Source organism: Culex pipiens, chromosome 2 (assembly GCF_016801865.2).
Source record: "Culex pipiens pallens isolate TS chromosome 2, TS_CPP_V2, whole genome shotgun sequence".
Taxonomy (NCBI): domain Eukaryota; kingdom Metazoa; phylum Arthropoda; class Insecta; order Diptera; family Culicidae; genus Culex; species Culex pipiens.
Window position 1 is genome coordinate 111,066,044 of NC_068938.1, and position 15,447 is coordinate 111,081,490.

The following is a 15,447-nucleotide window of genomic DNA, read 5'->3' on the forward strand; positions in this document are numbered from 1 at the left end:
TTTGGAGACTGGCTTGACGGCCGAGGCATGTGGGATGAGGAGCAGCCGGTGCTAGTCCCGGTGCCCTACCGCGGACCCCAACGTGGGTCGCCGCCGCATGGGATACCCTTTAGGCCGCCCCAAAATCAGCAGGACCGTCCCGGAGGTCGTCACCAGTTCGGAGAATGGGGCCAGGGGCGATTCGGAGGCGATCGTCGACACCAGGAGCCCCAGGACTATCGCGGTCAAATGCCGCAAGGGGATGCGCGACCTCGAGGCCCTCGACCTCAACGCGGCAGGTGGCCACAACGGGACGCGCGCCCCTATCGAGGGCGTCCTCGACAGCCACGCGCGCAACCTCAACCTTATCGTGTAAGTAGTCCAACCTTAATATGTGAAGTTGAGTTTTTTTGTGCGCGTTATTTATTATCGGGTCAGGTAGAGTAATAGTAAGCGTGGTTGCCTCTCACCCCAGCTGGCCTGGGTTCGATCCCAGTCGGCCCCAGTGTAAAAAAAAATCCTTGTATGGAAAAACTAATTATACAAAATATTGATCATTGAACATAGGGAATGCATGAACAAATCAGCCAATTTTAGACCATTTTTTTGTATTTTTTTTATTTGGCTCAAACTTTGTGGAGGCCTTCCCTATGACCAAAGAAGCCATTTTGTGTCATTGGTTCATCCATACATGTCCATGTCCTCAAATACACAATTAGAAAGAAAGAAGAAGAAGAAATATCAGAAAGTTGCGAAATTCTAGAGAATTACTCATATTAGGAGCAATTGTCTGAGATTTTGGTAATTCGATTTATTTAGATTTTGTAATAAGACTGAATCTGTTCTGGTGCCTTCGGTATGCCCAAAGAAGCAATTTTGTATCATTAGTTTGTCCATATAATTTTACAAACAAATTTGGCAGCCGTCCATACAAGAAACGATGTATGAAATTTCAAAAATCTGTATCTTTTGAAGGAATTTTTTGATCGATTTGGTGTCTTCCGAAAGATTGTAGGTATGGATATGGACTACACTGAAAAAAAATGATACACGTTAAAAAAATTTGGTGATTTTAAATTTCACTTTTTGTCACTAAAACTTGATTTGCAAAAAAAACACACTATTTTCAATTTTGTTTTTTTTCTGATATGTTTTAAAGGACATCAATGCCAACTTTTCAGATATTTCCAGGCTGGGCAAAACATCTTTGACCGAGTTAAGTTTTTTTGAATCAATACAATATTTTTCAAAAAACCGAAATATTGGTCGCAAAATTTTTTCGATGTAAAATCCAATTTGCAATCAAAAAGTACTTTAGTGAATTTTTGATAAAGTGCACCGTTTTCAAGTTATTGTCATTTTTAGGTAACTTTTTTAAAAATAGTAGCAGTTATTAATTTTTTTAAATTAGTGCCCATGTTTGCCCACTTTTGGAAAAAATATTTTTGAAAAGCTGAGAAAATTCTCTATATTTTGCTTTCTGAAACTTTGTTGATACAACACTTAGTTGCTGAGATATGCGAAGATTAAAAAACAGGAAAATTTATGTTTTCTAAGTCTAACTCAAACAACCCACCTTTTTCTAATGTCGATATCTCAGCAAGTAATGGTCCGATTTATAATGTTAATATAACATTCGTGAAATTTTCTGATCTTTCCAAAAATAATATTTTCAATTTTTTTAAATTAAGACTAACTTATCAAAAGGGCATAATATTGAATGTTTGGTCTTTTGAAAATGTTAGTCTTGATTTAAATTTTTTGAAAATATTTTTTTCAAAAAGATCGGAAAATTTCACGAATGATTTTACATCGAAAAATGAAGTTGAAAAATTTTTGCGACCAATATTTCGTTTTTTTTTGAAAAAAATGTATTGATTCAAAAAATCGGTCGGTCAAAGATGTTTTGCCCATCCTGGAAATTTCTGAAAAGTTGGCATTTTATGTCCTATAAAACATATCAGCAAAAAAAAATAGAAATCGTGTTTTTTTGCAAATCAAGTTTTAGTGACAAAAAGTGAAATTTAAAATTACCAAATTTGTTTTGCCGTGTATAATTTTTTTCATTTTTTTTTTATTTTAGTCCATATCCATACTTACAACATTGCCGAAGACACCAAATCGATCAAAAAATTCCTTCAAAAGATACAAATTTTTGAATTTCCACAGATCATTTTTGTATGGACAGCTGCCAAATTTGTATTGAAAATTATATGGACAAACTAATGATGCAAAATGGTTTCTTTGGGCATATTGAAGGCACAAAAAAAGTTTCAGCCGGATAAAAAAATACAAAAATTAAAATTCTAAAAAAATACCGATTTCGTAGAGAACTGCTCTACACTGAAAAACAAATGAAACACGGCAAAAAATTGGTGATTTATAATTGCACTTTTTGTCACTAAAACATGATTTGAGCAATTCTCTACCAAAACCGGAAATGGATTTTATTTGTATTTTTTTATTTGGCTCAAACTTTGACCAAAGAAGCAATTTTGTGTCATTGGTTCACCCATACAAGTCTCCATACAATTTTGGCAGCTGTCCATACAAAAATGGTATGTAAATATTCAAACAGCTGTAACTTTTGAGTGATTTTTTTGATCAATTTGGTGTCTTCGGCAAAGTTGTAGGTATTGTTGAGGACTATTGAGAAAAAAATAGGTACACGGAAAAAAAATTGCAGATTTTTTAATCAACTTTTTTTTCACTAAAACTCAATTTCCCAAAATACGTATTTTTTTATTTTCGAGATTTTTTGATATGTTTTAGGGGACAAAAATCCGCAACTTTTGAGCCATAGAGAAACATGGTCAAAAAATCTGTGATTTTTGGAAAAAAATCGAAATTTCATGCAAAAACAAGTTTGACATTATTTTTTAATGCAAAATTGAATTTGCAATCGAAAAGTACTTTACAGATTTTTTGATAAAGGGCTCCGTTTTCAAGATATAGCCACCAAAAGTTTGATTTTAGCGAAATATTTGCAGTTTTTCGATTTTTAAAAATAGTGACCATGAGTGACCATTTCTAAAAATATTTTTTTTTGAAAAGTTCAGAAAATTTGCTATAAAATTGTCTAAGAGACATTGAAGATTGGATCTCGGGTCGCTGAGATACAGCCGCCTTAACCCATTCAGGCCTGATGGGTCATATATGACCCAAAAATGAAAATTTCCAAAACTAGCCTACAATTTTCGTATGGTCGTAAGAATCATTTTCCCATCATTAACTAAAAAAATATTTTTTTGAAAATTCAGGCTTGAAAGGGTTAAGAAAAAGAAACACGAAAATTGTAGTGTTCTAAATCTAACCAAAACAACCCACCATTTTCTAATGACGATATCTCAGCAACTAATGGTCCGAATTTTAATGTTAATACGTGAAACATTCGTGAAATTTTCCGATCTTTTCGAAAAAAAATATTTTGAAATTTTTTAAATCAAGACTAACATTTTAATAGGGCCAAACATTGAATATTACGCCCATTGAGAATTTTCAAAATATTTTTTTCGAAAAGATCGGAATTTTACGAAAAAAAAAAAAAATTATTTTTTTATTATCTGATATGTTTTAGGGGACATCATATTCCAACTTTTCAGAAATTTCCAGAATATGCAAAAAATCTTTGACCGATTTATGATTTTTTGAATCAAAACAATTTTTTTCAAAAAAAAAAAATCTGGATATCTGTTGCAAAAACAAATTCAACTTCATTTTTCGATTTAAAAACAAATTTTCAAAAAAGTACTTCAGTGAAATTTTGATAAATTGCACCGTTTTCAAGTTTTGGATAACTTTTTTGAAAATAGTCGCACACTTTTGAAAAATTTTTTTCGAAAAGCTGAGAATTTTTTTTTGCTTTTTTGAACTTTGTTGATACGACCCTCAGTTGCTGAGATATTACCATTCAAAGATTTAAAAACAGGAAATTTGATGTTTTCTAAGTCTCACCCAAACAACCCACCATTTTCTAATGTCGATATCTCGATATGGTTCGATTTACAATGTTAAAATATGGAACATTCGTGAAATTTTCCGATCTTTCCGAAAACATTATTTTCATGTTTTTAATCAAGACTAACATTTCAAAAGGGCCAAACATTCAATATTACGCCTGTTTTTTAAATGTTTGAATGGCAATATCTCAGCATCTAAGGGTCTTATCAACAAAGTTCCAAAAAGCAGCTTTTCGACGATAAATCATTCAAAAGACATATATGGACAACTGCGACTATTTTCAAAAAAGTCAAAATGTCAAAATGCAGTTGCGACAAATATCGAGATTTTTTAGAAAAAAACAGCATTGATTCAAAAATTCATAACTCGGTCAAAGATTATTTGCACATTCTGGAAATTTCTGAAAAGTTGGCATATGATGTCCCCTAAAATATATCAGAAAATAAAAAAAAATAATTGAGTTTTTTCGCAAATCAAGTTTTAGTGACAAAAAGTGAAATTAAAACCACGACCACGAAGACATATGGACAAACTAATGATGAATTAATGAATGAAAAAAAAAAAATAAAGAAATAAGATCAATTTCGTAGAGAATTGCTCTTAGGCATTGTATTATCTTTATGACCAACAAAAATTGACAAAAATGACTGCGCTGGCTCAACTCAAGAGGAAGCATGAAGTTTAGGGTCTCTAGAAACACGGGCACTTTGTTTTTTCAAAAATATTTAGACAGGGTCAAACGGTTTTTCTCCAAAGTTTGTATGGAGAACTAGGGCACTGTAGGAGAACCGAACAGCACTAATTATCCATACAAACTTTGGAGAAAACCAATACGATCCTGTCTAAATATTTTTGGAAAATTCAATGTGCAAGTTTTTCTGGGGACTCTAAAGTTCATGCTTCCGCTCGAGTTGAGCTTGTGCAGAAATTTTTTGGTCGATGTTATCATTATCTTTTAGCAGAAAATAAAAATTGTTTTTTTTTTGTTATCATTCAGGAACCACAAGAACGGGCCAACGTGCAGCTGAGCAAGAAAACTGCTCAGCTGCATCAGATGATCCAAAGAGCGACGGCCTACGGGACGATGGTGGTCGAGGAGATAGGGAAGGCGGCAGAAGGCTGTAGAAGTGAGTTTTCTTATCGAAATGGTCATGTGGGCTATTTATTTATAGTTATTTTACTTTTTTAGCCAAAAGAAACAGGGTCCTGGAAGTCCACGCGATGGTCCAGGGATTCCACAGTCGCATGCTGGAAATGCTGGAACCCCTGGGACAAGTGAATGGCCACCTGTAACACATCATCACATCGTCACATCGTCTCGCGTACAAAACAACACTCAAACACACACACACACACACACACATACACACACACACACATGTATGTATGATTAGTCTTTTTAAAATAAGTTTTATGTTTATTAGATAAGTTTTATATGTATAACATTTAATACAGCTCTGAATACCTGTATATCTCTCGTTTGTGATCGAGTGAAAAAAGCTGAAAATTCATGCTATCGAACCATATATTTCTAACAAACAAACGAGAGCATGATTTTCGTATCGAAAAAGCAATAAAATATATACGAAATGTTCATGATTGTTTTTTATTTATCATTTATTTGAATCGCACTCTTTGCCCATACCTTTGAAAACCTTAAAAATATAACAATTTAAGTATCTAAGAATCGTTTTTTAAATTGTGTTGACTATATTATAATGAAATTATAATAAAACAACTTGATAACTTGATAACTTATCATCCTGTACTGCTTTTTAGAGGAATACACAGCAAAATAAGTAGTAATCCAGCAGCGTGTAAAAGACCTGGTTGATAATAAATTATGCATTATTTTATGAAATTCTATGTTTGTAATCTTACACCCTGAAATATGTAGCCCATCAGTAACGGAAACCTACTTTACCGAAATGTATAGCTCATATATGCGTTTATCCTTACCGCTTTACATCGGTCTGATGGCCGAGCGAGCTATGGCGTCAGTCCTTAGCGATGGTGCTGGGTTTGAATCCCGTCGGTTGCAACTTTTTTTTTTTGTTTGCGAAAATTATTCAAGCTGAGTGTAATAGGGACGTGGCGTTACATCGTGCTGCCATCTCGTTTTTTTTTAGTGCAAGAGTGGAAAAGTGCTGAGTCATCGTCTAAAAATATACGGCGTCCTATCTCGCCCAGCAAAATGAAGTCGATAAAGTAGTCGGTTTCGATGAGAAAAAGTGGAAAATGTGGTCTAAAAATAGCGACGCCATCCCCCTATATTATGTGTTTATTTACGAAGGTGATGTGGGGACCATCCTTTAACCACGTGGAAACTTTATTGGAAATCTGTTACCCCCCCCCCCCCTCTCTCTCTCTCTCTCTCTCTCTCTCTCTCTCTCTCTCTCTCTCTCTCTCTCTCTCTCTCTCTCGTGGACAGTTGGACAATTTTTGTATGGATCGTGGACAATCGCCAAAAAAATCTTGATTCTATTATCAGAAGTTCCGATTATGCAAAGTGAAATCTACCCGTACTCATAGTGTGTTTAAAGTAATTCTTGAAGGAATCAACCGAAATGACCGAGCCACGTAGCCTAGTGGTAACGCTTCCGCCTCGTAACCGGTAGATCGGGGTTCAAATCCCACCTCGGACCAACACAACTGGTAATCTTTTCGCTTCTGGATTCGATTGCTTAGTAAAGGGAAGGTAGTGTATCGTCACAAACTGGACCTTATCACGACACCTTAGGGAGGCGACCTATGGAATGTTAACATTAACCTAAACATGTTCACATTAGTTGAGTGAAAAACTGCCACTGAATCCGCTTTGTAAATGCCGGCCCCGATACTCTTCACGGGTGTTCCCCTCACTTTTTTTGAAGGAATGAAACATTGGGGAAAAAAATTAATTACTTTAGGGGTTACATATTCTTTTGCTTGGCCATTAGGGCCATTAGAAAAATAGTTTGAATCTCTGAAATTTTAAAGCTATCGAAGTTTCAGTGTAAAAAGTTTTTTTTTCCAAGATTTTTTCCAGTGTTCGCGATGCAAAACCCTGTTTTTATTTTCAAAAAATCATATCTCGGAATCCTGTTAATGAACACATTCTTTTTTTTAGTATGTTACGTAAAATTGTCCAAGGAATTTGATAACAATATTTTCAGACATAGCATCTTTGGTCCAGGCACCTTCAAAACGGCATTTTGAAGTTTCATTTGGTTGAAATGGCGCGGAGTTATGATTTTTGAAAAAATGTAGTTTTTTCGAAAATTGACGCAAAATGCCATTTTAGTTTTTTGATTTGTATTTTTTATATGGTGTAAAAAGTTGACATATGTATGCATATTTCAAATGAATAAATTTAGCTTGACATTTTCAAATATTTACCACAAAAAAACTGACAGACTTACGGTGAAATTTTTTTTCAATTATTCGAGCAAAATTAAACAGAATACAATCTTTACGCTGGTCATACACCGACCAACAAAATTTCTACGCAGACTCAACTGGAGGGAAGCATTTTTGCAATGCAGTGCACGTGTTTTTGGGGACCCCAAACGAGTTGAGCATGCGCAGTCATTTTTGTATTTTTGTAGGTCAGTGTAATTGTTGAAACTAAGCTTTATCTTCATATTGGCTTTGTTGTTGTTTAAAGTAAGATGATATTTTTGTTTAAATACACTTGGGAAAAAATAAATTGAAATCATTTGATTCATAAAAATATTATGTAAATCTGTATCAAAAGGCCATCATTATCAACCAATGCAATGTTTATAAGAATTTTTAAAAAGCCTTTAAGGTTGGTGCAAATCTAGGGAAATTAATTAAAAAATGGTAAAAAATATGTCAAAGTTATTTAAGAGTTAGAAATTAATTTGCAAACAAACATGTTCGATATTCCTGACTTTTCCGACTTTTTGACAAAAAATACAAATTCCAGAGTTTTTCCACATTCTTTGCAAATATTGCCAAATTCCGAATTATCCCGATTTCTCGACTAGAGTGGAGACCCTGTGTTTCTATTATGTTTTCAAATAACTCCCGCTGTGCTCTAAAAAACAGTTAAAAACCATCAATTTTTCAAAAAATTAAAAAAATTCTGGAATTGATGATAACGATTCGCTCTACACAACAAAAAAAAAACGATGGTACCATCGATGGTACCACTGCAGTAAGGTTTATCAACACAAAACAAAATATTTCAAACTTGCGGGATTCAAACTTATCACACACGAAAAGACTGCGCACTAGCCCGCATGGCTAGCAGGCCGTTGAAGAGTTAGAAGATTAACGGTTATATGAGCTTGACATTATATTTACTCCATATACGCCTTGCCTATGCTGAAAAAATCATTTTCGCATGTCTTCCAACAAAGTTTGCATTGATATTGGACAAGGAACAATGCAAGAGTTTATAAATAACACTAAAGAACTCGGGTAGCACACCACCGGCAAAAATGACTTGACCCTGTGTCCACTGTGCTCCTTGCTTTCGTGCGCACAACCTGCCCAAAACAGCAATTCAATGAACGTGTGCTTTTACCCAAATGAAAATTTCTCAACAATTTCGCAATTTTTTTTTCGAAGAAACTTTGTCGACGTTCCCTTTGTAAAAATGAGCCATTTCGCATCATAAGCTAAAAAAGCCGGTCTTCATATAATTTTGCGGGCTTATCTTACAAAACGGGCATGTGCATTTGCAAAAGTCTTGAGAAGAAATTTTCTGATTCGTTTTCTATCTAAATGTAGCTGGTTTTTTTTTCTGAAAACACACTATTACCGAAGAGCCGAAGACACCAAACCGATCAAAACCTTCAGCCCTCAAAATTGTAAGAAGACTTGTATGAAAAGCTTATGATTCATAATGGCTCATTTTGACACAGGGAACGTTGATAAAGTATTAGCAAATTATAAAAAAGCGATTTGCGAAAACGTAGAGAATTACTCAGATAGGAACTCCAGCAAACTTAGTACAAAAGAGCACACGGACATCGATATCAGATGATTTCACTAACTGATTATTGCACGACGATCGTTTCTATCTTCAACAGGCTAATCGGATCAGGGGTAGCGTGCAGGGCTAGCAAGCAATAAGATATCAAGAGTTTTTCTGATTAGGTGATATAAACATATGAAAGACAATAGCTTATTTTAGACCTTTAAAAAACTCAAGATATCTAGAGTTTTTTTTTGCCTATATTGTGTTTCATATGTTTTTAGGACCTATTAAAAAAGAAACACTCTAGATATCTCGACATTTTTTTGATTAGGTCCTATAAACATATAAAGTGATAAAGTGGCCTTTCAAAGAAAAATATTGAAAACATTCAAAAATCTAGCCTAACATATGAAAAGCGCGTATGAAACATTAAAATGCCACTCTGACGGTGGCTGGACCAAAGAGCCTATGCCTGGAAATATTTATATCGGATTCCCCGGACATTTTTACGTAACATACTAAAAAATAGAATGTGTTCATTAACAGGATTCCGAGATATGATTTTTGCCTTCCTCACCTTACTGAGGAAAGGCTATAAAATCACTCGAAAAATGAACTTATTAATTTGACCTCGTAGACCCACCTTCACGTATACATATCGACTCAGAATCATGTTCTGAGCAAATGTCTGTGTGGATGTGTGTAGGTGGGTGGACAAAAAATTGTCACTCGATTATCTCCGGACTGGATGAACGGATTTTGACCGTATTAGTCTCATTCGATCCGTCTTGGGGTCCCATAGATCTCTATTTAAAATCAGCAAGTTTAGTTAAGTAGTTCAAAAGTTATGTTAAAAAAAACGATCTTGGCGTATGTCCGGAAGATTGTAAAAAGGGTGTTTTTTTGCAAGTTATACATTTTCAGAAAGGTATTGAAAATACCTTCCCAATGAGCCCAAAACATTATCATACTGTTTATATAGTGTGTACCAGCCCAAAACATTGAAGATCTGACAACCTTATCAAAAGTTATTGACACTTAAGTGTTATTTATACACTTTTTGGAGGCCGGATATCCGATATTTCGATGAAAATGATGTCCGGGTCCCTAATGCGACGCGTCGTTAGTTAGATATTTGAAAGACCTTTCAAATAAGCCTAAAATATCGAAGATCTGACAACCCTATCAAAAGCTATTTGCACATAAGTGTTATTTATACACTTTTTGGAGGCCGAATTTCAGATATTGTGATAGAAATATTGTCTCAAACTTCCATGCGAACAATCGTTGGATAGGTTTTTTATCAGACCTTGTCGATGAGCCAGAAATATTGAAGATCTGCGAACCCTATCAAAAGAAATGAGTAATAAAGTTAATTTGTTAAACATGTTAAGGGGGAATGTTGCTATTTTTACTGAATGTATTGACATTATGAATGTGAGGAAGGCACCAACCACCTAAAAGTGGATTAAGTATCGTTTTTGAAAATAAAATCCGTGTTTTTTACGCGCCGTGCGCAAAAACCGGAGGATGCCGAAATTGGCAAAAAATCAACTTTTTTCACTAAAACTGAAAATTTTAACGATGACCTATAGGGGGATGACGTCGCTATTTTTAGACCACGTTTTCCACTTTTTCTCATCGAAACCGACTACTTTATCGACTTCATTTTGCTGGGCGAGATAAGACGCCGTCTATTTTTAGACGATGACTCAGCACTTTTCCACTCTTGCACTTAAAAAAAATAGATGGCAGCACGATGTAACGCCACGTCCCTATACATGTTTGGGTACCAACATTTTCGTAATTGAAAAACGCAACTTTTGGTATCCAGACATGTATATACAGCAATTCCATTTGAAAAGAGCCTAAACCGAGAAAATATTTTCTGGGGCAAATTTTTTTGCTCGCGTCATTTTCGTTGAAAAAAAAAGTGTGTTAATCAAAATCAATGAAAAGATTTCTTTGTTCTTGTCGTCGGTTACGTTCCGTTTCGTGGTCCCTTCCTGCGTACTGTTAGTTCTCCGAGGAAAATTAAGAGTGTCCCCCACAATTCGGGTCTTCAAAAGGAAAAGAACTCATGTCGGAAAAAAAATCTGGGTCGCTAGAGTGTACGTTTTGGAAGTTTATAAAGGAAAATTCCGGGGTTTTTGCAAAGCGCCAATTGCTGTTATATGAATGATACTAGTAGATTTGTAGTCAGCAGTATCGTGACAGGCCTGTTTTGTGATGTGTGGACCAAACCAGTCCGAAGACGGGGGTCATAGATAGATCCGAGGTCATAGTGGCATTCCGAGGGTAATGACCATGGTTGAATCTTCCATGGTTCAACTTCGAAAAGTTGAATAATTTGTTTTTCTCGAATTTCAAATGAAAAATCTATGGGGAATTATTTATCTAAAAATTTGTAAAGGAAGAATTGTCTAAGAAGCGATAATTGTTTGTCGACTTCACATCAACGCAAGCAACCGAAGAGCCTTTCATGTGTTCCTGTGGATCCGGTCCCGCAGAAGTCCCAGTAGCAGATTTTGCTGGATGCACCCGGTCAATTGCCGGTTGCCTACAAAATCGAAGAAAATCCAGAAGCTGAAGATCATCTTCCGAATGGGTCAAGTTTGGCGGAAATGGTTGCTGGCTGCAGATAGCTCCTATTCTGAAGAGTTCGTGATTTGGTGAGATCTTTCCATTATCATCACCAAAAGACTTTTCGTTTATTCTGACATATTCACAATCCATTTACTATCATTTTAAATGATTGAAGTAGTGTGTTGAATATTTTTCTATATTGATGTCTTTGTGAGGGGAGAGTCCAAATTGCTCTCCATCCGAATTGACTATTTCTTATTCCTGAATTTCTATTCTTCTTTTTCTCTTCCTACCATCTGTCTCTTATATGTCCTTGTGAGGGGATCATCGATCCATCCGCATTGACATTCTATCTTTTCATTTTCTTCTTATCTTTCTTTACATTTTTCATTGCATTTTTCACACTTACTACCAGTCTTTGTGAGGGGATACTGAGCTCGATTTGCTCTCCATCCGCATTGACCTTTTCTCATCTATGATTTTCCTTTTTATTAGTAGTTAGAATCAAAACCGGGGATTGGGGAGGGAGCATCAGGGCAGTGGACGGTATGCTGTAATGGCGGAGACTGGATGTGGATAGTGGAAGACCAGAACTACGTCACAAGGGGGAAATAGTTTATTAATTATACAATTCTAAAGGATTGTCTAATTACTAGATCTATTGACCTCTGTCAGTCTCCAGCTGTCTGCCGCGCCCTTTTAGGCCCCCAACAGGGTGCGAGCCCTTTTTTTCAGCTTTGTCAGACTTTTTTCGGAGTTATTGGAGGTTACTGGAGATCCTCTTCCCCGGAGGACACCGTGGGTGATTTTGCTTGTTCACGTCCAACCATCCCATTTTGGCCCTTCATACGGCAGTAATTTGAAGATGCCCTTTAAGTCTGTGCTACTGTAATTCTAGGCAACCGCTACATAGGCCATCCTTGTGGCCCTGTTGGTTATCACATCAAATCAAATCAAATCAAAATAAACCGAGAAAATATTTTCTGGGGGTTCCTTGGCCAAAATAATTAGACCCGTATTTTTTTGTTTGGCCATTAGGGTGACCTACATCGTGCTAGGGTGGTTCAAAAAATGACAATTTTCGTCATTTTTTGCAAAAACCACTTTTTGCCTTTCTTACTAAAGAAAGGTATAGGTTTTACTTTAAGGCAGGACGTCATTTCCATCTTCGTAAATATGTCGATTCAGCATGAGTTTTAAGCGGAAAAATCGCCAAAAAATCACACTGCATCGATTTTCGACGCTCTATCGATTCACCTTGACAGAAATCGTCTATCTCCAACCCTCGAATTTTGAGAAAATAAATTCCGTGGAGGTCGAGTGATGTTCGTATGTGGTAAAATTTTGCAAAATTTTGTGTCGCGCCGTTCTCAGCTCCCATATTTCGCTTCCCGATTTCGATTCTTCTAAATGCAGATGAAAGCTAGTGTGCTGAACCTGGGCGAGTTGCCGCGCAAATTTCGAAATATCCATCTGTTTTCGGATGCGGCCAGACTTTTCAACAAAATACACAGTTTTCAAATGAAAATATGGTAAATTTTTTCATTTGCATATCTTTTATTTATCTCAAAAATTGCATTTTTCGAGCCCTACAACCTCCCAAATTTTCATCCAGATTCATAATATGGTTCTGGAGTTAGAGCCGTTTGATTGACCTGGTTGTTAAAAATACCCAAGTAACCATCCAGCACTTAAAAAAGTCACAAAATAGCAATAAATCGGCATTCTATTGCTGATTAGTCTTCCAACAGCATTTGTAAATGCAAATCAGCACTAAATCATCAGCACTGTGAAAAGCTAAGATAATGCTGATTAAGTGCCGCTACTAGCAACCCTTCTAAAAATTTCCATCAAACTGGCAACACGATTCTGACTTTGAGTGAAGTGTGAAAGAGAGAGTACCAGGGTAAACAAACTTCTTGCTCACTCTTGCTTGCAGTTACACAGGCAAGTTTTTTTGTGTGCAGAAATTGTTTGTAATATATATTTAAGTGTTGTATCATGTAAGTTCTTGATATTATCAGATATTTTTTTCTTTTCATTTATTACATTATACGTTTTCAGTTTGTACAAAATAATCGATCGTCTCAATGACGGAAAACTTCAAGTAGCCGTTCCCGCGAGTCCCGCGACCTTCCGGCCCGCTCTGGATTCGTTTCCCGCGAGTCCCGCGACCTTCCGGCCCGCTCTGGTGTCGTTTCAGCGGTTTAAGGCCCACAAAAAGTCCGGAATTTGCGAGGAAGCAGTAGCATTGAGTTTCAGGACAGAACTTGGGACAGAATCAGATGCACCTTCGAAGGCTATGACCCGCATGACGTCATCGACAACAACGGAGAAAATGAGCTAGGTGCTACCCTGAACCGGGAGGGAGATGTTTTGGTTTTCGTGCGACGTGCTTGGCAAATAAAAGTAAAAATTAAGTAAATTTATTTTCATTTAAAATAGAGGCATCATTTTAATAAACAACTATGTGATTTTAAGAAATTTCAATAAAAATAAGTATATATCCATTCATATGAAGTACATAAATCCTTGTAATCACAGCAGAGAATGACTCCTTACATAGCCGTGAGGACACGGGCTCAGGAACAACCACCACATCGGAGACGTCAACTTCATCACTTCCGGAATAAGCAGCAAACCAACATTACAAAAATAGCTCAATCGGTAAAGCAGCTGGCAAACTAAAAATAGAATTGAGAGCGTGCAGGGAAATTGAGGGGGAGAGGGAGATAGATATACTTTTGCCTCTCGCTGTTTTTTTTGACATTTACCGCAGGGGTGGGCAGAAACAGTCGAGGACAGCACTAAACCAGCCGAGTAAAGTCCAAAAGCGGCCATTATTCAGCACTATAGTAGCTGTTAGTGCTGAAGCAAAAACTGTTTAGCTTTTACTTGCAGCTTTGAAAGCGCATTAAGGGCCGAACAGTGGCCGGTTTTAAGTGCTGGATGGTTACTTGGGTAGCTATCTCTGATTCTGTCACTTTCGTAGAAGCTGAATGGCTAGCTTCCCTGCACCGTGCGGCACACGCGGTTCACTTGTACCTCGGTCTTGCTTATCTTGGTGCGCTGGTACGATGAACCAAAACACCAACACAGTCACACAAAAGGGCTCGTACCGAAACTAGAAAACCAAAACCGCGGTGTGCGTTGTTGGGAAGCTTGCTATGATCGCGTTTGTCATAAACGCTTGTTTGATTAGAAACGTACAAACATATTGTACGATTAAAAATATTCTTTTGGTGAAAATTGCGTTTTTTATTTCTTTTGGAAATTATATCATTCATAATACTCATAATGTCATCATAATACTTTGCTTTCATCATAAGACTTTCTTTTGTGCTGACGTTATAAATAATCAAAGTCGATGATATTAATTGAAAGAAGTTCTACCATTGTTATATTAAGAAAGGCTCTTTCTCACCCCAGGTGGGATTAAATCGGGTTTTTTCGAAAAATCATTTCAAAAAGCCATCTCATCCGATTTTAGCTGTCTTAGACGCAAAAGAAAGGTGGTGAGTTTGGCTATTTGGGAAAAATAGTAAGAAGTTTCTAAAGCTAGCTTACCATTTGAAAAAGTCGCATGAAAACTTAAAATGGCGTTTTGACCGTGTCTGGACCAAAGCGCCTATGTCTGAAAATATTTTTATCGGATTCCTCGGAAAATTTCACAAAACATATCAAAAAATTGAATTGAAAGACGCAACCACCACCGGGGGTTGAGTGTATATACATGTGTGGATACCAAAAGTTGCGTCTTTTAAATACGAAAATGTTGGTACCCAAACATGTATAGGTCATTGCTGAAATTTTAAAGTTATCGCAGTTTTAGTGAAAAAAGTTGATTTTTTTGCCAATTTTGTCATTTTTCCGTTTTTGTGCGCGGCGCGTCAAAAAACACGGATTTTATTTTCAAAAAATCATATCTCGGAATCCTGTGAATGAACTCCTCCCATTTTTTAGTATGTTACGTAAAAATGTCCGGGGAATCC

At 36.3% G+C, this 15,447-nt stretch overlaps 1 protein-coding gene and 2 long non-coding RNA genes across 3 annotated transcripts in view; 2 read left to right on the forward strand and 1 right to left on the reverse strand.

Moving 5' to 3' along the window:
* Positions 1 to 241: 241 nt before the first annotated feature.
* On the forward strand, positions 242 to 5,267 carry LOC128092661 (uncharacterized). Its single transcript, XM_052706965.1, has 3 exons — positions 242 to 349; positions 4,937 to 5,066; positions 5,129 to 5,267. Exons 1-3 carry the CDS (start codon positions 242 to 244, stop codon positions 5,230 to 5,232), a joined length of 342 nt encoding a protein of 113 aa, XP_052562925.1. The 3' UTR covers positions 5,233 to 5,267.
* A 4,162-nt stretch (positions 5,268 to 9,429) lies between these two features.
* Positions 9,430 to 15,447, reverse strand: part of LOC128093157 (uncharacterized) — a 71,358-nt gene continuing 65,340 nt past the window's right edge. The window contains exon 2 of the long non-coding RNA XR_008212277.1: positions 9,430 to 9,499. This is a non-coding gene — a long non-coding RNA (uncharacterized LOC128093157). The remainder of the gene's footprint in view (positions 9,500 to 15,447) is intronic.
* On the forward strand, positions 13,126 to 13,969 carry LOC120432039 (uncharacterized). The gene is made up of 2 exons (XR_005608001.1): positions 13,126 to 13,458; positions 13,520 to 13,969. It is a non-coding gene; the product is annotated as an uncharacterized LOC120432039 (long non-coding RNA).